General features: G+C 43.9%; 1 protein-coding gene across 1 annotated transcript; it reads left to right on the top strand.

The window, feature by feature from the left end:
- Positions 1–1,706: 1,706 nt before the first annotated feature.
- Positions 1,707–6,533, top strand: LOC147616023 (pentatricopeptide repeat-containing protein At5g27110-like). The gene has a single exon (XM_086778665.1). The coding sequence runs from the start codon at positions 2,550–2,552 to the stop codon at positions 6,516–6,518; it is 3,969 nt and encodes a 1,322-aa protein (XP_086634791.1). The 5' UTR covers positions 1,707–2,549; the 3' UTR covers positions 6,519–6,533.
- Positions 6,534–26,746: the final 20,213 nt, after the last annotated feature.

Below are 26,746 nucleotides of genomic sequence, written 5' to 3'. Positions count from 1 at the left end.
TAACTCCATTGACAGAGATAAGCTTAAGTGGGAAGCTTTCTTTTGGGACTCTACAACCCATAAGAGCTTTAAAGAGTTGAAAACTATGCTTGCCATTGCCCCTATTTTGGTATGTTCGGACTTTTCCAAGCCTTTTACTATAAGGGTGGATGCATGTGGAAGAGGCATTGGTGTCGTATTATATCAAGATCATAGGGTGATTGCATTTGAGAGTCACAAACTTGATGACAAAGAGATGGAGCATGTCTATCAAGAGATGATTGCTACCTTACATGTAATCAAGAAGTGAAGTGGCGTTACTATCTCTATGGAAGCAAGTTTTATGTGAGAGGGTGATCATAGGGTGTTTAAGAACCCAATCTCTCTCCCAATAAAGAGATGGTTGAAAACCCTTCAAAATTATGACTTTGAGATTACTTACATGAAGGGAACATATGTTCTTCCAAAGGATTGCAAAGGATTACTTACATGAAGGGAACATATGTTCTTCCAAAGGATTGCAATGTTGAATAGCTTAGAGATGCCCTAGAGCAAGCTGAAAAGATGAGAGGGGAATGCTCTAAATCTAAGTGCTTGTGCAAGTAGGCACTCGTGCCTCGTTATGCACCTAGTAGAGTGCTGTAAACTTCCAAAAATTGGAAGAGGGTAGAATCATGCAGATACTAGGCGGCATACTAGTTGGAGTTACATTATATAGCCAATTATCAAAACGGTGGGATTGGAGTAGAAGCTTGCACATAGGACTATAGGAAAGTTATTCTGATCAACAATATTATGTGTGCCAATGTGGTCCATTGTCTTTATAGAGATGGGACCTCTAACAAACAATTGGACCTCCCAGACAAGATGCTAAGGGATGTGTTGTAGAGCAAGGGCAAGGCCAAGGCCAAGATTAGTTGGTAGATCTATGTGCTGCACCGTGATCAATATGAGAAGCCTAGCAGGTCAAATGGGTGATTAGAGTAATGTTGCACAGAGCTACCACCAAGAAGAGTCATGGGCCGAATTCCTCTTGGTTAACTTGTACCGAGTGTACCCTTGCTCAATGTAAGTATTAGGAGAGGTGTCCCTATTATGCAACCAATTTGACATAGGGACAAATGGGTTGGACCTGTGGAAGAGTGTATGGAAATTATGTTAGCTCAGCGAGACAAGTGTTGTTTGAGAACACTTGGGCACTCCCCCTTGTTCAAAGCTTAAAGTGTTCAGATGTTTGGTGGTACATAAGGGCATTTGGGTCAAGGGCACACATGAAAGTGTGGGTGCCGTCATCCACAAGATACTCAGTGTGCAACTTGAAGGATGAGACGATGCACCATCTTTTTTGGGGGTGTCTGGTCACTCACAAGAAGATTACTCAGGTGGGTGGAAAGAATAAGGAGAGAATTACAGATGCACTCTTAGTGGTCATAGAAAACATTTTTCTTAACAAATCACAAAGCTTAGAGCCGTAAAATTTTGAAGGTTTTTTTTTTTGGAATTTGAAATTTTTTGAGTTAAAAAGTATAACTAAAATGAAGCTACCAAAAGAGCATCTAATTTTCTTAGTGTTCATAGAAAACAAATTTCTCAACAAATCACAGAATTTAGAGCCTTAAAAATTTCCTGAGAATTTATAAAACTAAAATTTTGTAAAATTTTCAAAATTGAGAAAATAAGATTTACACATTGTATATAGTTTGGAGGTTTTCTTTAAACATTGGTCACTTCTCACATATAAAGAAGGGTTCCAGTATTCTCTTAGTTTTATGAGGGGCTCAAGAACCTTAAGTAAAAACCCTCGAGACAGAGGGGCTTCTTCGTGATACGATGAAAGAACCTGCTTCAAGTAATTTGCAGGTTTTAATTTCTCTGTTTTCATGCTCTGAAAGGTTCTCAAAGGGAAAGACGGGTCTTCTTTCAGAGCCAGAGCTCCCATCTACTGAGGGTGTTTTAGCATGTGCACATTGACAAACAAGACAGCCTGCAGAGCGAGCTATGGAGTAGTAAGGGTTTTTAACAGACTGATGACAAGATTGGCGCCCTCACCCCCCCTTTTAGTAGATCCTTCTGATGTCGCAATTTGGTACCCGCCCGGAAGCAGCTTGGTCTTCGAACCTAAAGATCTCGGGACCACCCCTCCCCAAGCCACAAGCTCACGGCTATCTGTGCAGACATGGCTTGGTCTCTGTGTCTCGCTGCTAGTTTGTACATCCCTTTTCAGGTTGAATCAAATAGACAAATACATATGAGGTACCCCTATTCCGAACACGGTTAGGTTGCATGTCTCCACTTTAATGTGGACACGGGTTAAGGATTGAGTGCATGTTGGAAGGCGCAAGACCTGGTCATGCAACAGTTCACAAAGCAGGGTCCAGATTGAAAGGCCTCAATCATGTAGGTCGAGTTCATGCTCAAGAGTGGAGGGTGCCACCTTTGAGCTTGGATAGAAATTGAGTATTTGGAAGGGAACCTGCACGTTATTTCCTGGCTTTTGTATGAAATGCATGAGCCTCTAGGGCAATTGTAAGAATCATGGGTCAATCGACAATTTCTTGACATCTCTGTAAATGTCACTGCCCTCTAGGATGGTCAGTAACGGTAGGACACTTGGACCTCTTGAAAATATGACCCAATTGCACAAATCAGAACAATGGGATGATGCTGTCAATGCCATGGAGCTTATGCATAAGCTGGGGATGCCAATTTCACAACACATGGTCCAATGCCTTCTTCAGGACTGCACTGAAGGGAAAATCCTTGCAGCAGGCAGGCGAATGCACACCCTTATGATGAGCAGTGGACTTGACTCTGTGGCCATTTTAGGGGATCACCTAATCCGTCTGTTTGGCACATGTGGTAGCTTAGTGGAAGCAGATCTGGTGTTTTGCAAGGTTCCACAAGCCTCTGTTTATACATGGCAGGCAATAATATCAGCACATGCCAATTATGGAGAATGTAAGAAGGCTGTTGAATTGTACAGTAAGATGCAAGGAGGGGGTATACTGACAAACAAGTTTATCTTCCTTTGCATCCTGAAAGCCTGTGGCAGATTGCCAACAATAGAGAATGGCAGATGTGCACACGCAGAGGTTGTGGCAATTGGACTCGAATCAGATGTGATTGTCGGAAGCAGCCTCATAGATATGCATGCGAAGTGTGGATGCCTTCAAGATGCACGCAAAGTTTTTGATACATTACCGGATAGAAATGTGGTATCGTGGGATGCTATGATCACAGGGTACGTACAGCATGGTCATGGTGATCTTGCTCTTCAATTGTTTGAGGAAATGCAGCAGGAGAATGTACAACCAAATAAAGTCACATACTTGTGCATCTTGAAAGCATGCAGCAGTGTTGCCGCTTTACAGCAGGGCAAGCTTATACATGTGGAGGTCATCACTAGTGGGCTTGAATCAGATACGATGATTGGGAATACTCTGATTGACATGTATGCTAAATGTGGGAGCTTTGATGAGGCATGCCGAGTGTTTGAAAATTTGCCAAGTAGAGATCCCATTTCATGGGGTGCACTTATTGCAGGATGTGCCCTTCACAAACATGGTCTTCATGCCCTCGGGCTCTTTGAAAGGATGCAACATGAGTGTATAAGTGCAAGCAAAGTCATTCTTCTATGCGTCTTGAAAGTGTGTAGTGACATAGGAGCACTAATTGAAGCCAAATTAATACATGATTTAATAATCAGAAATGGGTTCATTTTGGAAATGGATGTTGGAAATACCCTTTTAGATATGTATGCCAAATGTGGATCCCTGGAGGAGGCACGCAACGTGTTTGAGAATTTGCCTAATCCAGATATTGTGTCATGGGGAGCGATGATTTCAGGATATAGTCAACAGGGCTGTGGTTCATTGGCTCTTGAGCTTTTTGATTCAATGAAAAACACCGGCTTAAAACCCAATAGTTTTATTTTCCCTTGCATTTTGAAAGCATGTGGTAGTGTAGGAGCTTTGAAGCAGGGCATGCTATTGCATGAAGAGGTAATCAGGGATGGCATCAACACAGATCTCGTCATTGGGAATGCCCTTGTAGACATGTATGCCAAATGTGGAGGCATGGATGAGGCACACAAAATTTTCCAGGGATTGCCAATTAGGAACATTGTGTCATGGAGTGCAATGATTGCAGGCTATGCCCAGCATGAGCATGGTCTCTGTGCCGTAGATTTTTTTGAGAAAATGCAAGATGAGGGTATCCAGCCAAATAAGGTCACATTCTTGAGTACTTTAAAAGCTTGTGGCAGCACAGGGAACCCAGTAAATGGTAAATTAATACATGAGAAAATTATAAAAAATGGTTTTGAGTCGGATTTGGTCATCGCAAACACACTTGTTGACATGTATTGGAAATGTGGGAATTTGGATGCTGCCCGTGAAGTGTTCAACAAAATACCAAACCCGGACAACATAACATGGGGTGCAATGATTGCTGGCTATGTGCAGGCAGGCCTTGATGTGGCAGCTATTGAGCTTTTTGAGAGAATGCAAAGAGAAGGCCGAAAACCACATGAGTTCACATTTCCATGCATTTTGAAAGCATGTGGCAGTGTAGGAGCCTTGGGGCATGCCAAACTTATACACGATCAGATTATCAAAACTGGGCTGAGTTCAGATGTGATCGTTGGAAGCGCCCTTGTGGATGTCTATGCCAAATGTGGGAGCTTGGAGGAGGCTCGGAGAGTTTTCGACAGCTCAGTACATGTAAATGAGGTGTCATGGGGTGTAATGATAGCGGGATATACCCAGCATGGACATTGTGGCCTTGCTCTTGAACTTTTTCAGAAAATGCAACAAGGGAACCTCAAGCCTGACACAGCCACGCTATCATGCATACTGAAAGCATGTGGACAGATGGGGGCCTTAGGGCAGGGCCATATGATACATGAGCTTATCATTCGAAGTGAAGTCAATGCAGATAATGTTCTTGGGAGCTCCCTTGTTGATATGTATGCCAAATGTGGGAGTTTGGAGGAGGCCTGGAAGGTGTTTGATGAGCTACCTGATCCAGATATAGTACTATGGGGAACAATGATTGCAGGTTATGCCCAGCAAGGGCTTATTGTTTCTGCCTTGAAACTGTTTCACAAAATGCAGCAAGATGGTTTGAAACCAAATAATGTCATATATTTGTCTATCTTGAAGGCATGTTGCAGCATGGGTGCCATAGAGCATGGCAAATCCATTCATGATCAGATTGTCCAGACAGGATTCGAATCTGATCCACTAGTTGGGAACACACTCGTGGATATGTATTTAAAATGTGGAAATTTGGAAGAGGCATGCCGAGTGTTCAATGAATTATTGATTCGCGATGTCGTGTCGTGGAGTGTGATGATGGCTGGGTATTCTCAGCTTGGGCACGGACTTTCTGCTCTTCAACTCTTTGAGAGAATGCAACGCGATGGTATAGATCCAGGCAAAGTCACCTTTTTGTGTATCTTAAAAGCATGTGGTAGCTTAGGTTCTTTGAAGCAAGGTAGGCTGATACATCACCAGATCATTAGGAGTGGACTTGAGACGGACACAGTTGTAGGGAACACCCTAGTCAACATGTATGCTAGATGTGGAAACCTTGAGGAGGCGCACAAAGTGTTTGATCATTTGCCCAATCACAAAGTAGCATGGAGTGTGATTATTGCAGGGTATGCCCATTACGGTAACAGCGGGCAGGCCAAGTGTTGCCTGGGGGACATGCAACAGCAAGGTCTAAAACCACATGGCATGATGTACAGCAATATCATTTCAGCATGTAGTCATGGGGGTCAAGTGGATGAAGGCCATCATCATTTTGCAGCTATGCAAGAAGTCTACGACATTGCACCCAGTATAGAGCATTGCAATTGTGTTGTCGATCTTTTGGCCCGGGCAGGATGCTTGAAACAGGCAGAACAATTTCTTCGAACTATGCCCATTTCCCCAGATCTTACAGGGTGGATGGCTCTCTTAACTTCTTGCAAGACATATGGCAATGTCGAGATTGGGCGGCGATGCTTCGATCGGGTTGTACAGATGGATCCTGACACTGCCGCCGGATATGTGCTGATGTCCAACATCTACGCTGGTGCTCACATGTGGGAAGATTTCCAAGAAGTGCAAGAACTGAGAAAAGGAAGAAGTGCATGGAAGAAGCCTGGGAGAGCCTGGATTGAGCTTGATAATTGTACAAATGATTTCATTGTGGGAGAGAGAGACCATCCAGAATCTGTTAAGATCTCCATCTATTTAGATAGGCTCTCGAATGTGATGAAGGGAGAAGGTTATGTGCCTTGTCTTGATGTAGCAGTGGATCAGATGGATCTGATAACTGATGAGGATGTGGAAGCTCTTGTAGGTACACGAGGTGAGGAGGACCTATCTTCTGTAGCTTTTGGTCTTTCTACTAGATCCAAATCATTAATCCAAGCTGGCATGAAACACTTCTTACTGTGTATTACTTTACAGGGTTCTGTCAGGGTTGATAACTGTCACAATTGGGGATGGGTTGGGTTCTCGTTGGGATTACTTGTCGTAGTTGTTTAGTGCATGTTTTCGTTTATTTAATCAACTAGAGCGTTTGGAGGGTGGGGGCTTTTATAGGCAACCTAGAACCCTTAAGGCTGGTAGGGACTGCTGTCCAGGATGGGACTTTTATGGGCAACCTAGGACCCTTAGGGCTGGTAGGAACTGGTGTCCAACCTGCTTGGCTTGTTGGACGGGCCTATCATTGCCCAGCCGGCCCAGATTTTTGTTGGGTTGTATATGGTGCTTGCACTTTGTGTGACATGAGGGCAGCCCCCCCATGCACTTCATCCTGGAATTGTTCTACCACCCTAGATACCTTGACTGAAAGGTCTCAGCCTCCTCCTCTCCCTGTAGCATTAGGATGGAGGCTGCTGGATCATTGACAGTTTCAGCCTTCACAGTCCATGTCCTGCACGGGCCTGCCACAAAAGAGGATCAAGACTACTAGAAAAATGGGGTTTATCTAATCAACTAGAGCATTTGGGGAGGGGGGCGCTTTTACAGGCAACCTAGAACCCTTAAGGCTGGTAGGGACTGCTGTCCAGGGTGGGACTTTTATGGGCAACCTAGGACCCCTAGGGCTGCTAGGAACTGGTGTCCAAACTCGTGGTTAGCACTCTCACATGCACCAAAGGTAGAGCTCTGATACCAATGTAACATGTAACAAAAGCAGTTTTGGATCTACACTTAGTACTTTGCTGGCCCAGATTTGTTGGGTTGTATATCCACTGACCCATTTCCCGTGGCTGGCTGCTTACTGCAGCTATCTGGTGCATGCACTTTGTGTGACATGAGGGCAGCGCCCCCCCCCCCCCCCCCCCCCCCCCCCCCCCCCCCCAAATGCACTTCATCCTGGAATTGTTCTGCCACCCTAGAGACCTTGGCGGCCTCCTCCCTGTAGCATCAGGATGGAGGCTGCTGGATCATTGACAATTTCACCCTTCATGTCCATGTCCTTCATGGGAATGCCACAAAAGAGGACCAGGTAGGTATGTATGTTCTTCTTTTCCATTGAGCCCCATTTTTATTGTTTTTACATGGAAATTGAGCATAATTTGACATCACTGCCTGAGAGCCAAGGCATAGTGGATGTTGATGATTGGTATTATTGTCATAGGTATCATCTTCAGTCATTGGATTCATTTGTCATAATTAGGGTTGGGGTTTTATTGTTAACAACAACAATGGTTAACATTACTCCAGACGCGTGGCTATTCATGGGACAGCAGCCCTCTCTGCTACAGTAGAGCATATCAGCATTTTATCTTCAGCTCATGGGACAGCAGCCCTCTCTGCTACATAGAGCTCTTCAGTGTTTTTCCTCAGCTCACACCATCGGGACAGCAGCCCACTCTCTGCTACAGTACAGGACATCATCGTTTTATCATCAGTACTCTCTGGGACAGCAGCCCACTCTCTGCTACATCACACCATCGGGATGGCAGCCCACTCTCTGCTTATCTTCACCATCGACACCACTTGGGACGGCAGCCCTCTCTGCTCTTCACCACCCCTGAGGTACGCAACACCCTTGTCACCAGAGCCTGCACCCTTCAGGTATGCAGCACCCTTGTCACTAGAGCCTGAACCCTTCAGGTCTTGCAGCACCCTTGTCACTAGAGCTTGCACCAGTACACCACTCAGGACGGCAGCCCTCTCTGCTCTTCATCTACCACCTCAGGTACCGTAGCACCCTTGTCACTAGAGCCTGCATCACCTCATCTTCTGCTGCCACTACCACCTCGGAGTGCCTTTGCATCCACTGACGCTAGCCTTCGACACCGACCACCTCACGGAGTGCCTTTGTCTCACATCGACGCTAGCCTTCGTCAACAGACCGTGCTTCAGCTCTGACATCGTCTTTGCTTCTGCACTGGTCTTTCTCTACTCAGAGTCACCTCACATCAGGGGGCTCTTGTACATATGTTCACTCACCATTATATATAGACTCACTCACCTGTTTCATGCTATATTGTTTTGCTCTAATCTCTCGTACATCTGGTTGCCCTCACACAGGAGGCTGTTGGCCAGGTGTGAAGGAGTTCTCTATCGGCTATCGGGTGCAACAATGTATGTGATTATTTGTCTTGGAGCTGGCCGATAGCAAGTCGGCCAGTCCACAAGGGGTTTTCAGCCCTATAAAAAGGGCACTTTGGCTCAATGTTTAGTTCATTCAACTCTTTATGAGTTGGGTCTTAGACTTAGGCATAGAATAGGGTGTTCTACCTTTTCATGAAGGTAACCTATGCTTGTAAAGATTTATACTGCCTTTTTGTACATTAGAATATACCGAATACTTAGCTATCTCTCTTCTCTCTGTTCTGTATGCATTTTGCATCAGCATGTTCCAGGATGGTGTTTAGGACCAAAAGGAGACTCCTACAGCTTCCACATGTTACATTGGTATCAGAGTATCAGGCCCAGATGAAGGCGCGCAGATCCAAGGTACAAGAAAGTGCACAGGTACAAGGCCCAAGGAAAGGAGCACAAGACATGGAAGAATTCCTAGGAGGTTGGTTGGTGGTGTTCCACAAAACCCAAGGGAATGGCAGTCCTGTGAGTCGGGTGCCACTTGGGGCACACCAGGAAAGGCTTTCTGCAATGGTTCGAGGGGAGGATGATCCTCCAAGGGGTGGAGTGAGAGTGCTAGACTCAAAACTTAGGAAAGAAGACTAGAGACAGTGTTCAGGGACATGGCAGGAATGGAAAGGGGAGAGGATGGAACAAATGCACAGATCTTCATCAGAGTTGAGTGTATTTGGAGATTGGTTAGGGTTTTTGGTGAAAAGGTTGCCAAGAAGGGAAGGATGACAGGTTTGGGACTCCGTGAATAGACAATGGGATGATGACAGTCATCCAAGAATAGAGATTTAGAATCCTATCATCAAGTTTAGCAAAGGGGGATGCCATGTGCAAGACATGTGCTGGCTAATCCCTAAGGGCAACAAATAAAGAACCAGATTAGAAGATTTATTGGAGCTTGTGCCGCTAGGTTTTGGGTAGGATCTTCTTGTGGAAAAGGCCAGGAGGTTGTCGCCTTGATGTGAAGGAATTCTCTGTCGGTTGCAACAATGTATGTGATTATCTGTCTTGGAGTTGCTGTCGGCCAGTCCACAAGGGGTTTTCAGCCCTATAAAAGAGCACTTTGGCTCAATGCTTAGATCATTCAACTCTTTATTTGTTGGGTCTTAGACTTGGGCATAGAATAGGGTGCTCTTACCTTTTCATGAAGGCAGCCTATGGTTGTAAAGATTTTTACTGCCTTTTTGTACACAGCTATCTCTCTCTCTCTCTCTCCTCCCTTCTTTGTATGTGTTTTGCATAAGCATGTTCCAGGTGTCGGAATGACCAATGGAAAAGAGACTAAATAAAGCGGTGGCTCCTCAACAGTGGAAGCTGGAACATGCTCATCAAAGACAACATCTTTGCATGACAACAACCTCATTCCGCTTTGAGTCATATAACTTGTAGCCTTTGGAAAGAGAGTTATATCCCACAAAAACAAGCTTTTGGGACTTTGAGTCAAGCTTCCCCCTCTGCTTCTTTGGAATGTGAACATAGGCATCACTCCCAAAAACACAAAAAATGGGAGACATCTGATTTCGTGCCAAATAAGCCTCAAACGGAGTCATCTTAGGCACTGCAATCGTCAGAGATTGGTTGAGAATATGGACAGCAGTAGTAGCCATAGCCTCTCCCCAAAGTGGCAAGGAAGGTCTTGATGCTCCAATATCGTCCTCGCCATCTCCACCACAATCCAATTTTTTCGCTCAACCACTCCATTCTCTGAAGGCAATCCCGTATTGGCCAGCTCTCGCTTGATGCCATGCTCCGCACAAAACCGCACAAAAGCATTAGAAGAGAACTTCCCTCCTTTGTAAGCCCGAGCAGTCTTCACCTGCAATCCAGACTTCTTTTCCACCAAAGCATACCGGTGTCACCATTTGGTCCATCTCCATTTCTGGAGCCACTTCTATGGGACTATCACTCCATAGAGCGGCCAGATTTGTGCCATGTTCACATGGGGCCAGGTCAGTGTCCCATGTGAAAGGGCCAATTTTATGGTGTCACATGGACGGGAGCCAAATTAGTGCCACCCATGTGCGACCAGTGCTGCGTCACATGGACGGGAACCAGTTTCGTGTCACCCGTGTGTGATTTGCTTCGTGCTGTATGGACGGGAGCCTGTTGGTGCCACCCGTGTATGGCCAGGATGGTGTCTACCTATGGGACTATCACTCTATAGGAAGACCAGGACATATTTATTTATATTTTTCGTGCCAGTTTTGTGCTCGACAGGAACCTCTTGTACAAGTTTCATGAAAGGGAGATTTCGTCCACTATTTGTGCACATGCATTTATGCGTGCATGCATAAATTTGTTTTTGCATGACTTGTTTGCGTGTGTCTGCCTATTATGCCATGCCAATACACTGGACGGGGACGCCCCCAGTGTACCGTGGAATGCTGTTTGCTGACTTGGTGGTGTGGCGTGTGAACAGGTGGTAAGTATTTTCATTTTTTCCTTTTTAAAAGGTAAAATCCATAAACTAGAGTAAACCTTAATTTTTTATAAGCTAATGTGTTCACACACTTTTAAATTTGGGTTGGACATTTACTTTCTAGTGTGGGTGCCCATAAGTGTTAATTATGTATTAAGGTTTTATAACCTTTGATAAAGGCTTTTGCATGGAATATTATTGGAAACTGCCCACGTGTGAGGTTGGTGGCTTCTTTCTCTCGATCGCCTGCAGCGTCTCCTATCCATCGCTTGGTACCCGCTTGCTCATGCTGCCCACGCCTGAACCTGAACTTGCAGTTGTATGTACTGCTGCTGTCCCGCCTGTACCTGGCTGCTGTACGCGACCGTACATACCTGGTTGCTGTACCCGACCGTACCTGGCTGTTGTACCTGCCTGAATGCTGGCTGCTCTTGTGTACCTGTTGTACCTACTGTACTTGCCCTTGTGTACATGCTATACCTGCAGGCTGCTGGCTGTCCACGTGTACTTGCTGCAAGTATAGGTACCTGCATAGTACCTGGCTGGTTGTACCTGTACACATGTGAAGTACCTGATGTGCTTGATTGTACCTGTTACAAATTGTACCGGTTGTATCTAGATTGTACTCACTGTACCAAGTGCTCTCATATTTTTTTCTCATTTATATAAATTTAAAATTTGCTAATTTAAATTCAAAAAATGCTTTAAGTTGTGTAGTGCAGGAGCATGTATATGCTGACCATGTTCAAGAAATTCTTCCTGGTGTGTGGTGTTGTTAACCACACTCTTAGAGCTTCTGAGAGCCAGTGAAGGTTAGACTCACCAAGGAATTTGGGAGCAAAGCTCATTGGGGAGAACCAAGCCACGTTCCCTCCGCGGTGTACTCTTTGGCTTGCGTTAGTACAGGCGTGCCTATTGGTGCACAGTCCCAGAAGACCAGTGAAAGGCAGGTGTCCACCCAGTGAAGGTGGGAATGAGCCTGTGATTTGGGGCTACTCCGACCAACATCTCTTCATCGACTTGAAGCAGTTTTATTTGGTTGTTTTCACTCCCTTGTGGAGAAATCTGGCCTGTCAGGCCCGTGACACTTGTACAAATATAAATACTCCAAGAAATACAAAAAGTATTGAGAGGGGGGTCGGCCCTTTCCAGCCCCAGTGCCGGTGTCATTTGTTTTTTGAGTATTTCCAGTATTTGTGTTGCTGATGTTGCCTCCATTGTTTAATAACAGTTAAATTAAGTGTTCTAAATATGTGTATATTGTCTTCTAATCTGTAGGCCTCCTGTAGGGAGCGGTCACATTGGTATCAGAGCTCGGTCGTCTCTCTTTCTCAAGAGGAGACACGGAGTTTTGAGATCAGAAGCAAGCACGAACACTTAATTCAATGGACAGCCAGGGCAACCCATTGTAAGTGCCGAATTCGAGGGGCCAATCAAGTGCTTCACGGGATTCCGATGCATTGCATGGAAGGCATAAGCCTCTTGAGAGAGTCTATGAAAGTGATACATGGGACAGCCATCACGTGGTAAAAGAACCCATGCACGAGGAAGAGCTCAATGCATTGAGGGCTGAGTTGGAGCACATGAAGAGGCTCTTGCAGGCAAAAGAGCAAGAGCTGAAATTCTTGCATGAGGACTTCCATGTACAAAGTGTCATAGAAGCCAAGAAAGCTGATGCTATGGTGGACACGACTTTTGAGTCTATGGCTCAAGAAGTGGGTAAGAAGCCAAGGGAGCTGGCACTCTCTTATCTTATCCGCAAGGGTGACCTTAAAGAGGGAGAGGCTGGACAGCTTATGTTCAAGAATCCACCCCGTTTGCAGCATGGAGACCCAGCCTCTCAAAGGTTGAGATCATATTTGCATAAAGAAGAAGTATCGGTCACCTCTCGCCATGCATCCACTCCTCATGGCACATGAGAAAACAGATTTATGCATGCTCAAGGCCATTTGGATTCTAGGTATGTACATCATGGGGATAGTGTGGTCGGCATGCAAGCCAAAAGACCTTGCCTATTGAGTTGTCTCGTGGCGAGACAAGGCATCTTTCAGCGAGGTCACATGCAATGGGGCCACAAGAATCAAAGACCCATGTCACTTTGGCTAGTGGAACACCTATCATTGCCCATGAAGCTCATGTAGAGAGAGCTGCCCCGTTGGATAAGGGGAAGAGAAAAAGAGAAGAACATGTACCACATCCCAAGAAGCTCAAGAAGTTCAAGGCAGGGGACAAGTCCATGAAATTTGATGCCTTTCATGGGAGAGTATGATGCCTCTAAGGTGCTAGCTTTTGTGGCACAGTTTGATATTGCTTGATGAGGACTTCACTGAGAAGTCCAAAATTCGTCATGCGAGCATGTTCTTGAAGGGGACAGCTGCCCATTGGTGGATCACTGAAAAGACCACCAAACACCCTATTTGCACTTGGAAAGAGTTTAAGGACAGGTTTTATGCCCAATTCTTGCCTCCTAATGCAGAGCAAACTCTCACCCAAAGGTGGAATAGACTTGAGCAAAAAGATAATGAAAGTGTGTAGCAGTATGTCAATAAGTTTATGCCAATAAGTTTTGGAAAGTGTTGCTTGAGGTAACTCCCTTTATGCAACTCTTCGAGGATAAAAGAAAGAGGAAGCTTCACTCCGGATTGCAACCAGCTTATTGTTCTGGCATTGAATTGCATTCGAAACACACTCTGCAACAACTTATAGCCTTTGCTCTTGCTAACGGAGCAATTGGTGCTCAAAATTAAGCAAGATCAAGGGGGTTCTAAAGGCAAAGAGAAGGCTGTCCCAAACCTACAAAAAGGTGGACAGCCACCTAAAAAGAGCTTCCGGGATGTTCAGACGGGAGGTAAAGCTGAAAATATCTCATCCAAGGATCATGGGCCAAAGAAGAACAAATTTGGCTCGATCCCCGAGCAAAGGGAGCAATATGCAAAGGAAGGGAAATGCTTTTCTTGTGGCAACAAAGAGCATATGTTTAGACAATGCCCTAACCGCAAACCAAAGCATGAGGACAAGCAACCCAAGGCAAATGTGCATGCAGTTCCCGATGTGCAGGGAAACACAAAGCATGATGGAAAAGAGAGGATGGTATGCAAAGCATGGGGTCAAATCAAGGATCAACTCGCTCTATTTATGTTTGATGATTGTGCAACAGATAACTTCATCTCTATTCAAATGGCAACCGCCTTGGGTATTGAGGTTGAGGACATGGAGCCTCAAATTGAAGCAGAAGCTGCCTTTGTTGATAAAGAGGTGCACACTTATTGGGAAGTTGCGCATACATATCCAGGGTTACCTTGATCATGAGCATTTCTTGGTTGCACCACTTAATGGATTCGATGTATTGCTTGGCAAGCCATGGCATCATAGGCTTGAGCCCCGCAAAGAAAACAAGACAAACAAGATTTTCTTTATGCATAGAGGCCGCATGCATGTTATTGATGCTGGCAAGGAAGAGGATTCTATCCCACTTGTATCTCACATCCAAATTAATAAAGCAATGAAAAAGAGTCTTTCTGCATACTTGGTTTTTGTTCGTGATAGCATTGAACCAAGTCATAAAAATGTGGATGTTTTGACTTAGGATGGCTGAATTTTCTTCATGCATATAAAGATTGTTTTGTTGATGCATTGCCAGGTGAACTACCTCCTCAAAGGCCCAAGGATCATCGCATAGATCTTGTGCTAGGTAGTTCTCCACCTAACAAACTTGCATATCGTGTGAGTACCGCACAACAAGAAGAGATCATGAAGCAGGTTAATGAGCTTTTGGAGAAAGGTTTGGTAAGGTTTGGTTCAACCAAGTTCCTCACCTTATTGCTCTCCCGTGCTTCTTGTTCAAAAGAAAGATGGATCATTCCACATTTGTGTGGATTATAGAGCTCTAAATAAGCTCACCATCAAGAATAGATTTCCAATCCCGCGTAATGATGACATTTTGGATAAGGTTGATGGCTCAGCTTGTTTTAGCCGTATTGATTTGAAGAGTGGTTATCACTAGATATGAGTGGCGCCACAAGATGTCCACAAAACTGCATTCAGGACAGCTTTTTGATTGTATGAATTTTTGGTGATGCCTTTTGGTCTCACCAATGTCCCGGCCACATTCAATCGTATGATGGATAGGATATTCCGACCCCATCGAAAATTCATAGTTGTATTCTTTGATGACACCAAGAATGAGCAAGAGCATAGGACTCATTTGGCCACAGTGTTTGAAGAGTTGCAGAAGCATAAACTCTTCGTTAATGCCAAGAAAAGTGAGTTCTTCCTTTCAGAGATACATTATTTGGGTCACATTGTATCCAAGGATGGTGTTAGAATGGATCCTGCCAAGATTGAAACCATTCGACCACATGGGAAGCTTTCCAAGAGATACCTTGTGAAATTTAAAAATTGATGCAAAGTGGGTAGATGAGGATTATTTTGCTGACTACCCTCAGCTTCTACAAGCATATCTTGAGGCTTTTCAGTTGAGGCCGGGGAGATGTCACCATTTGGTCCATCTCCATTTCTGGAGCCACTTCTATGGGACTGTCACTTCATAGAGCGGCCAGATTTGTGCCATGTTCACATGGGGCCAGGCCAGTGTCCCATGTGAAAGGGCCAGTTTTATGGTGTCACATGGACGGGAGCCAGATCAGTGCCACCCATGTGCGACCAGTGCTGCGTCACATGGACGGGAACCAGTTTCGTGTCACCCGTGTGTGATTTGCTTCGTGTCACCCGTGTATGGACGGGAGCCTGTTGGTGCCACCCGTGTATGGCCAAGATGGTGTCTTACCTATGGGATTGTCACTCCATAGGAAGACCGGGACATATTTATTTATATTTATCGCGCCAGTTTTGTGCCCGACAGGAACCTTTTGTACAAGTTTCATGAAAGGGAGATTTCGTCCACTATTTGTGCACATGCATTTATGCCTGCATGCATAAATTTATTTTTGCATGACTTGTTTGCGTGTGTCTACCTATTATGCCGTGCCAATACAATGGACGGGGGGATACCCCCAGTGTACCGTGGAATGCTGTTTTGCTGACTTGGTGGTGTGGCGTGTGAACAGCAGCCTCTCCTATCCATCGCGCGCCTGGTACCTGCCTGGTGCTGTTGCCCACGCCTGAACCTGAACTTGCAGTTGTATGTGCTGCTACTGCCTCGCCTGTACTTGGCTGCTGTATCCGAGTGTACCTGGCTAATGTACCCGATCGTACTTGGCTGTTGTACCTGCTTGAAGCTACCCACGCTTGCTGTACTTGCTGGTTGCCCTTGTGTACTTGGCTGTTGTACCTGCCTGAAGCTACCCACGCTTGCTGTACTTGTTGGTTGCCCTTGTGTACCTGCTGTACCTATAACTGTTGGCTGCCCACCACGTGTACCTGTTGGCTGCCCACCACGTATACATGTTGGCTGTCCATATGTACCTCTGTACTTGCTACAAGTACAGGTATCTGCATAGTACTTGGCTGGTTGTACTTGCAGACGTGTGAAGTAGCTGATGTGCTTGATTATACCTGCTACAAATTGTACCGGTTGTATTTGGATTGTACTCACCGTACCAAGTGCTCTCATATTTTTTTCTCATTTGTATAAATCTGAAATTTACTAATTTAAATTCAAAAAATGCTTTAAGTTGTGTAGTGTAGGAGCATGGCATATATATGCTGACCATGTTCAAGAAATTCTTCCTAGTGTGGCTAGTATATGTCCGTGTGTGGTGTTGTTAACTACGCTCTCTCAGAGCTTCTGAGAGCCAGTGAAGGTTAGACTCACCAGGGAATTTGGGAGCAAAGCTCATTGGGGAGAACCAGGCCACGTTCCCCCCGCGGTGTACTCCTTGGCCTCTGCGTTAGTACGGGTGTGCCTGTTGGTGCACGGTCCCGGAAGACCAGTGAAAGGCAGGTGTCCACCAATGAAAGGCAGGTGTCCAGTGAAGGTGGGAATGAGCCTGTGATTTGGGGCTACTTCGACCAACAACTTGAACCAGTTTTATTTGGTTGTTTTCACTCCCTTGTGGAGAACTCTGGCCTGTCAGGCCCGTGACACTTGTACAAATATAAATACTCCAAGAAATACAAAAAGCATTGAGAGGGGGGCTGGCCCTTTCTGGCCCCAGTGCTGGTGTCATTTGTATTTTCAGTATTTCCAGTATTTGTGTTGCTGATGTTACTTCCATTGTTTAATAACAGTTAAATTAAGTGTTCTAAATATGTGTATATTGTCTTCTGATCTGTAGGTCTCCTGTATAGGGAGCGGTCACAACCGGTCCTTGAACCGAGCAAAGGCTTGGTCCTTATGTGGTAGAAAATACACCCATGTCAACTTGCTACAATCATCCACAATCAACATGAAATACAAGGCTCCTCCCAAGGATGGGGTTTGCATAGGTGCACACAAGTCAGTGTGAACCAACTCTATTGGTTTTGAAGCCCACTTGGTAGCCTGCTTCGGAAAAGACTTCTTATGCTGCTTCCCACAAATGCAAGAATTGCAATTTCCTTGCATGTTGCCAACATCTGGCAAGCCATCCACCATCTGGTTCCGGAAAGCCTGCTGTAGCGCGTCCACATTCAAGTGGTCAAAATGGAAATGCCACAAATTACTGAGCTGAGTACTTGTAAGTGAAGAGAGTGCTGAGAGTTTGTAAATCCCATTCTCCACTTCGCCTACCCAAACAACCTGGCTTGTTGTTTTGTCTCGGATAGCAAACTGAATGCTTATCAAACTCCACCTACACGCCAGTCTTGCAAACCTCATGTACTGACAAAAGATGAAAACGAAGAGATGGAACATAAAGAATTAGGGAGGAATGCTTCCCCCCTCTACAATCGGGGACGATCTCCAATCTGCCCTCGCTGTGAATCGGATAGTGGACTTGTCACCAATAAAGATGTGACCTGTTTGCCTCCGAAGGTCCTATAACAACTCTCGAGAAAAAGTCATGTGCCTAGAAGCACTTCTGTCTAGAATCCACTCCCGAGCATCACCAACGGTGAGACCAACCGCCTCCCGGTTCGAAGAAGATGAAGCTCCGGTGTCCATAATCTCCAAGTGCACAAAAGTTGGAGTCTTCGCGGCTGCAGTTGAGGAATCGGCACCTTTCTTGGTGCTCCGCTGAGGACATTTCCTCCAATAATGACCCTTCTTGCCACAATGGTTATGGATCCGCTTGGCCTTCAAAGCATCACGATTTGAGTCGGGCTTCTTCTTAGAAGACTTCGACTGTGAAGACTTCCCTTTGCCCTTCTTGTTATGTTGTTGTTGTTGTGGCCTTTCGATCGCAGGCCAGTGAAAGCCTCATAATCTCCGCCCTGTGGAGGGTTCAAAAACTGCTCTTTCTGGTCCAAAACCATCGGCACAAGCTCCTCCCAAGTAATAGTGCTGAGCCTCCCACTAGTGATCAACGAAGAATAGAAAACTGAGTACTGAGGGGATAGATGAGACAGCAGGGTGATGGCCATGTCCTTTGATGATATCTCCTTCCTAGCCTCTGAAGAACCTCCTGTTGAAGAGCCTGGAGTTTGTTGATGTGCTCTCGCATCGTCAAAGACTTTGCAAGATTCATCACTCGCATCTGCGCTTCCAAGGAAATTCTCTTTATGGGTGATGCTGCCAAATCCCTTGAGCCAGTGTCATGTGTTTGATATGATTGATCACTTGGTGTACAATTGAGGAAGATGAAAGAATGCACATGGGCATTGACACGATCCCACAACTGTGCCTGGGCCTCCCACTCTTTCTTAGTTGATAGTGAAAGTTCCTCCTCCTCTAACTCTAGCCTTCGAACTCCAACCACGATGAAATCAGCCAAATCATAAGACTCCAAGACAGACTCCATCATTACCTTCCAGATGCCATAGTTGTTCCTATCCAATTGTCGGTCCACCCGGAACGTCGGGAGGGGGGGGATCTTCACATGTTTCTCCGCCATCTCGAGCAAATATGCCATCTTGGGGGTGCACGTGGTCTTGTGAAGGGAGGGTGGGTGGGAAATTTTTTTTTGAAGAGGCTGTGTTTTCTCCCAAGGTGGCTGTCCAGCAATGACGCCCACCTTCTATCCGCTTCTCCACGTCCCATACAGCCCAGATATTCTCCAATCAGCACCAAAAACAGCAACCCCGAAAGATCTCATTGTCTCCAAAGATTCAAGCCACCTGGGGCTCTAATACCATGTCGAAATGAGCAGCAGAAGAGAGACTAAATACAGAGCAGAAAACACAGAAGTGCTGCACAAGAGATCAGCGCTGGAAACTCTGCTATATACACCTGATAACTGGTACAACTGAGTGTGGGGGGGAAGTATGGGAGACCTAGTTGCCTAGTCATGACAGCCACCAAGTACTCCCTTATGAGGAGCCCAGGCAGTGTAGGACTTGAGTGGATGCACCTACTAGAAACTCTATTATGCTCGGTGGATTTCCGATAAGGAATTGCCATAACCACATTGGGGTGTCGGCTCGAAGTTCACTCGTTAGGAATGTACGTTCCTATGCTGGTCAGAGAATCTTTCCATATCTACTCATTAAGAAGTGTAATTGAAAAAATGCTTTTCATACTTATCATAACTTCCAAAATGGCTGTTACTTGACCCATCACGTGGTCTGCCTCTCCACGGCAGCTGTTGACAGAGCTCTCAGTCTGATGACCAATGACATAGATAGGCACACATGTTCCTTTGCGAGAACGTATATTTGCACATGAAGCTGCACTGAAGGAATGCACTTCGCCAGGAAACCTAATGTCTGACTTGCGACGAATGCATGAAGCGAGGAACAAGGAGCAAAGGGTGCACTGGCAGAGCTTGCGGATTGTAAGGAAAAAGTCATGAAGATGGAACAGGAAATGGTGGATTACAGGAGGCACAATGTAGGTGTAGAGGATCAATAATGAACTAATCCAAGTGGAGTCCGAGAATAAGCTCCTACAGACAAGGCTAAAAGAAGATGACAGAAGGCATAAAATAGAACTAAGCAACATGCACACACAAAACAGAACTCAAGCAGAAAGGATGAGCCATGCTGCAGAGCTCTTCCAAAAGGATTAGTGCCAGGAAATTTGTTGTGAGCTCCTTAATCACTTCATTTATAAAATGCGTACCATTATCGCTCACAAGTTCAAAAGGACAACCAAAGCGTGTGATTATATTTTCAAAGAGGAACTTGGCTGTTGTCCTCGCATCTGCCTTACTTGTCGCTTTCGCTTCAGCCCATTTGGTCACATAGTCAGTGGGCCACAATAATATAGCGAGATTGTGTATTGCGGGCCGCTAGGCTAATTGGGCCTACAAAGTCTAAACCCCACTTTTCAAATGGTTGGTTTACTTTAATTGGATGTAGGGGCATCTGATCTTTCCGCTGGGGTTTCTTGTAGCGTTGGCATTCATCTCACAACCCTTCACAAAAAGTGATGCATCTTGGAACATAGTGGGCCACCAACACCCTGATTGTAAGATCTTTCGCACAGTTAAGTCTCTTGAGAAGTGACCACCGGCTACGCCCATATGGGCCTCTTGCAAAATATATAGATAATCATCCTCTTGGGCACAATGCCTAAGAACATCATCCTTTCCTCTTTTATAAAGAGTCCCGGCCATCAGGCGATCTTTCACACATTTAAGTCTCCTGAGAAGTGACCACCGGCTACGCCCATATGTGCCTCTTGCAAAATATATAGATACTCATCCTCTCAGGCACAACGCCTAAGAACATCATCCTTTCCTCTTTTATAAAGAGACCCGGCCATCAGGCAATAGGGTTCGCATTCCTTGATCAGCTTTCGAGCTAGATCTTTACGAAGCTCCTTGGGTGGAAAGCCATTAACCAAAAAGTTAACAGTCTTCTCACTCCATTTAGGCATTGTCTCCAACATGAACAAGGAAGTGTCAGGTAAGTCATCCTCAACTCTCGTAGGAGCTTCACCATTAGGTATGCGAGACAAATGATCAGCCATGACATGTTTTTTGCCAGGTCTCACAACAACAATGAAATCACACTCAAGAAGAATCAATAACCATCGTGTGATTCTTCCTGTGGAGCATGGTTTGTTCACCAGATACAACAATGCTTGATGATCCACATAGAAAATAAACTTGGTGGGCAAGAAGGTAATAAATAAAATTTCCTTACTGTATATATCATTGCCAACCCTTCTCGCTCCGTAGTGGTGTAGTTCATTTCAGCATCGTTCAACTGGCGACTGGCAAAGCTAATGGGGTAGTCTAGTTTATGTTCTCCAGGTTGAGTTAGTACACACCCAATAGGAAAGTTAGTTTGATGCATCAATATGCACATAATGGTAAAGTTGCAAGGCTGAGAATAAGCTATGTGTGTTGGCTAAAAGGCTCGATCCAACACTAGTAGGAATACCCTTGGTAATTTGATGCACTATCATTTATAAAACTTCATCTCGTAAAATTTTTTCTGACCTCAAGCGTATAAACAGGCAAGATATTAACTTCTAGACCCAAAGTCTTGTTTGTGAACCTTTGGTTACCTAAAGGTTGATTTATTCATCATGACATGAATAACTTTAGATTTTCACGTCCGACTTTCTCACTTTTCTCTTAAACTCAAGGTTACCCTTTTGATTAGTACTATTTCTATAGTTGGATAGTACAGGCATTATTAAAAATAATTTACCCCAAAGGATAATCACGACGTGAAAATCATATGATAGTCATGCATGAAAAACTCGATATAGTTTTGGTTGTGAATAACTTAAGTTTTTCATGCTGAACTTTTTGATAATAAAAAACCTTGGTTTTCATGCTAAAAGTTTTCCATCCTTTTGTATTAAAATCACCTATGGTGAGTTTGGATGATCAAAGTAGTTCATGTGGACATCTCAATATCCTAAATTGATGAAACATACTTTAGTGTGAATTTCTTAAACATGATTATTTAGGTGTTTTTCACGCGTGAAAAACTCAGATTTTCTCGACAATGAAAACTTATGGTTTTTCACGATGGAATATTTTATGGATAAGAGGATAAGATTTTTAAAAGGGGCTTCAATAGACCAGATATTAACTTCTAGACCCAAATTTTTGTTTTTGAACCTTTGGTTACCCAAAGGTTGAGTTATTCATGACACATGAATAACTTTGGATTTTTACGTTCGGCTTTCTCACTTTTCTCTTAAACTCAAGGTCACCCTTTTGATTAGTACTATTTTTGTAGTTGGCTAGTATACGCATTATTAAAAATAATTCACCCCAAAGGATAATCACAACATGAAAATCATATGATAGTCATGCGTGAAAAACTCGGCATAGTTACGGTTCTAAAGTCTTAAGTTTTCCACACAACTTTTTTTTAATTTTGAATGCCAACTCATTATTAATTAAATCCCACATCCTGTATACAATGATTAGCTACCTCAGAAGTCCAAATTCATAAAATATGTTTGACGTGAATTTCTCAAGAAATTAACGATAGTAAAAAAACCTTGGTTTTTCACGCTAAACGTTTTCCATCCTTTTGTATCAAAATCACTTGTGGGGAGTTTGGATGATCAAAGTAGTTCATGTGGATTGATATATGTGGATTTTCTCATGGAACATTCAGGTTTTAGGGGGTGGTGCTCACAGAGATGAGGCATCCTCAGAGGTGAGCTTCAGAGAGCCATAGTTGGGGGACTCATCGACATTTTATTCCTCTAGGAGCATCACCTTTCAGAGGGGGGGCGCACCTGCCGATGTGTAGGAAGATTATTCCAGGGAGGCAAGAGTCACACATTTTGGTCCCCATCCTTCGGCCCCTCAAGGACGTAGGGAGGTTGTTTGGGGCATCATAGCATAGCGGAGGCTACACTCCAACCCACACACTTGTCAATCCGTGAATGCAACCCGGTTAGCGCATAGAGGCTATCCCGAATGGGAGAAGAAGAGTTAACCACACACTAATGACTTTTAGTCCTACTCAATCCTTCTCAACACTCAAGCAATCAATCTAACACAATCAACACATCAATCTAACATTATCAAAGCATCAAGATTAGGCTACACTTAAGCACAAAGATACAACTTATGCAAAGAACCTAATATGCAAAGAGCTATCACACAAGCCTCAACTACACATCAATTCATGCACAAGCTTCATCACATGCACAACTCACAAATCAAAACATCATTAAGAAATCTAGATTAGCAAGTGTGTAGACAAAAACCTCATATCATTGAAAATGTAGAGAATAGAAAGTACATGATTGAAACAAGAATGGAGATGGAGAGCCTTGGGAGAGCACTTGAGAAGGAGCTATGGAGCAAGCTCTCTCTATGAGCCTCTCAACCAAATGACCAAAGAGTGCTCTAGCTCTCAAATGGGCCACCTTTTATACAAAAATTCTAGAACTCCCAAAAGTTCCCATGTGGGATTATTGTCAAGCCCTCTCCCACATTCATCTACAAAGTGGAACTCTTTACAAGAGCCCTAAGTATCTTTTTTGTTGCATCCTTGTATTAATCTTCGTTTGTCATGCAACACTCCCCCCTTCCTATTTTGCGCACGTCCTCGAGCGCGGTAGTAGCAAGAGCTGCAACAAAAAACAATTGATACATTAAAGTCTTTTATTGAAAAGAAAAGAAAAGAAAAGAAAAATCAGCAATGATGATTTCACACGTGAGCATACAAGTGCAAGGCTGATTAAAGTTTTAATGAGTACTAAAATAGGTGAGTAAAGACTAGTCAAAGTGAGACTTAAGTGGTAGATAATGCTATGCAAAGGCAAGTGTGCTTTGTACACCGCCGGTTATGACCGCCGCAGTCTCAATGTCCTACAAGTATGTAAGTTATTCCTAAGTGGCATACCTACTCCTAAATATGAGCAAAGGTGATTGGAACTCTTTTTTTTTTTTTTTTTTTAAATGTGTGTAGAAGGTGATAAAGATTAAGGTTCTATCCCAAAGAGACCCAAGCAATGGCCAAGAGACCTCCGCCAAGAGAATCTAAAGACCGCTAAGTATCTCAAGGGCGACAGACCCTTTTTCTTTCTTTTATGACCTAAGGAGTACCCCATGAAGATGAGGGCATCGGTCTCAAGGGCCCATAGTGTACCCCCGAGTCCTACCAACATCTATCAAGGCGATAGATTCCTCAAAGTTCTTCTTCTGAAGTTTTTAGACATCAGTGTTCACCCCATGGAAACCAAGGCATCGGCCCCAAGGTGCTAAGACAACCTCAAGTCCTACCAAGCATTTCACATGGCGGTAGACACTTCCTGTCTCAATTTATTTTGGATATATATTTTTTAAGGCACATTTTCGTAAATTTTTATGACTCCTAGCACCTAGCTCATATCTAAGAGGTAGCTACCACTAGGGATAACTAATATACCTTGAAAGCATAAGAACTTGGCATATTCCCTTGGTATATATCCTACACTGTCTTTAGATAGAAATATCTTTTTCTAAGTCTTCTAAGACTCTAGAATTCACTCACCATATTTTAACAACTAATCAAAAACTTAAACCAGCCAATATTGTGTGAACATGCAAACCATATATTCGAAAGATAAGAGCACAAAAAGAAGTAGAGATTAAGAGTTGAATACACCTGTTGTAGTGCCCTGTTGATGTTGTTCGGTTGCATTGATGAATTGCTGCTTTTGTGCAGATTGCTCCTCCTTGATCTTGGTAGGCGTAGCATGTCTCCCCCCTTCCTAATTTGTGTGCATGGTAGGTGGACTATAGGGGCGTGTTTGATGCTCTTTTTAAGCTGAGATCTCTGCAAAAAGTTTTATTAACAAAAAGGAAAACAAAGGAATAAAATTTGTTAGTGGTGCCAATCACCGAATATAGCCGAGGGAAAAAACCCAGTGGGATAAAAGTGCCTTGGCTTGTCGATCTTATTGTGGAGTCGATATGCTTACCCTTGCCCTGGTAGTGGAGATCATCTCAAAAAGTACATAATCCTCTAAAGGCATAAGGAACCACACTATTCAAACATTGATCTACCAAAGAGCTTCAATTGTAGTGTTAATGCCTTATCTTTGGTTTTAGGTATGTCCTTTTTAAGAGGTGGGAGTTTTAGCAATTGTCTTGGAATTTGAGCAAGATAAGAGGATTTAGGTTTTGAAGTTCTAGAATCTATGCTCAAATGAGACTCATGTGAAGTTGGATGTTTCTTAGGTACACCAGTTGTTGAGGGTGGAATTGTGTAACAAGGAGAATTTGGGACAACTGGTGACTCATTACATGTTTTAGGAAGATCAACACAAGTAGTTTTGTAGGTGCTATCACGGCCACCTTTCCTTTCTTGAAGAGTTTGTGTTGATTTCTTTTGCACCCACTGATATGGACAATCAAGGGTGGCTTTTGGCATCTTTCTGAAAGACTCTGTTACCCCTAGCAAAGCATGGCATTTTGGAAGCCAAATTGCTGTTGCACCCTCATAATAGCCTTGTGCTTTAAGAACATGTTTTGGGACCCATCGAGTAACAATCCGAGGTTTGGGCTTGGAAATGATGTGCTTCTTAAGAGGCTTAGCAACTGGACTAGATGGTACAAGTTTGTACGCATCTTTGGGTAGCCACATTGATAATTCTTTCTTGCCTGGCCTTCTTTGAGCGGCAACTAGAGTAGTTGGAACATGCCAGCCATGACCCTCACTTGAGTACTCATCAATTATCCACATCATTTGTTTTGGAGTTTCAATAGCAGATTTTGAAAGTGGGTTGTCCTGTAAGACCTTTGTCACTGGAATTTGTCGTACAAACTCCCATTGGTTCTCAACCCCCTGATCCATTTTACTCTTGCCTTTCCTATCCCTTTCCAAATTTAGATCTACAAGAAGTAAATCATCTATGGATGGCTTTGAGGATTGGGCATTGGATGGTCCAGGCATGTCCAGCTCAATGAGCCAATCATCTCTAGACTCCCTTGCTCTGGAAAATTCTGATAAGTCTAAGAACTCGGTTTTAGAGAGCTCCCCTAATTTGTCTACATTTTCTGGATGGTAGGTGACTTCGTAGCGAACACCATCTCCACCCATGTACATGTTACCCTGGTCATTGACTAGAGGTGCTCTATCAAGTTCTGAGAATATGTCGGCGATCTTAACAAGATACCGTTGTTGTGGGTCCCTAAAGATCTCAGCTCCTTGAGCATTTGTGTAGACATATTGGAGTCTCACATTGAGTGTTAACCCCATGGTATCAGCTTCAAATGGATTAAAGGATCTTGAGGGTGTCCTATTTGGGGCTACGGGATGACTATTTGTCGGCACTAGATTGTCCATGGACAATGAACTAGTTGTTATGGAGGAAAGGGTATCGGATTGGGATTCAGAAAGGGTTTCAGCAATATCTGCCAAATTGCCTACCGATTGGGTCCCACTTTCCTGCGTAGGTACTCTAGAAGGTGCTCTAGATCCTATGGCAGAATCTACACAACGTCCCGACCGCAAGTGCATAAGGTCAAAATTTTGTTTTGGTTTTTTTATGTGTTTTTGTTTTGTTTTGTTTTTGTTTGTTTTGGTTTTGGTTTTTGTGTTTTGTTTTTTTGATAAAAATATATATATATATGTATATATATATATATTTATTTTTTACCCTACCTAACCACTAAAGGCAACTAAAAATGGGTCTGTGTGGCGTAACTATCTATCCTATTTTTTTGTTATTTGTTTTTCAAATGTTTTTTTTAATGATTTTATGATTTTATGATTTTTACTTTTTTTAACACAAAAATTATGAATCACACTAAAAAAATACTAATTATGCACAAAGTTACAAAAATTTAAAAAATGC

Source organism: Cibotium barometz, chromosome 39 (assembly GCF_041138505.1).
Source record: "Cibotium barometz isolate CiBa-2024 chromosome 39, ASM4113850v1, whole genome shotgun sequence".
Taxonomy (NCBI): domain Eukaryota; kingdom Viridiplantae; phylum Streptophyta; class Polypodiopsida; order Cyatheales; family Cibotiaceae; genus Cibotium; species Cibotium barometz.
This window is presented reverse-complemented; position numbering and strand designations above follow the sequence as displayed.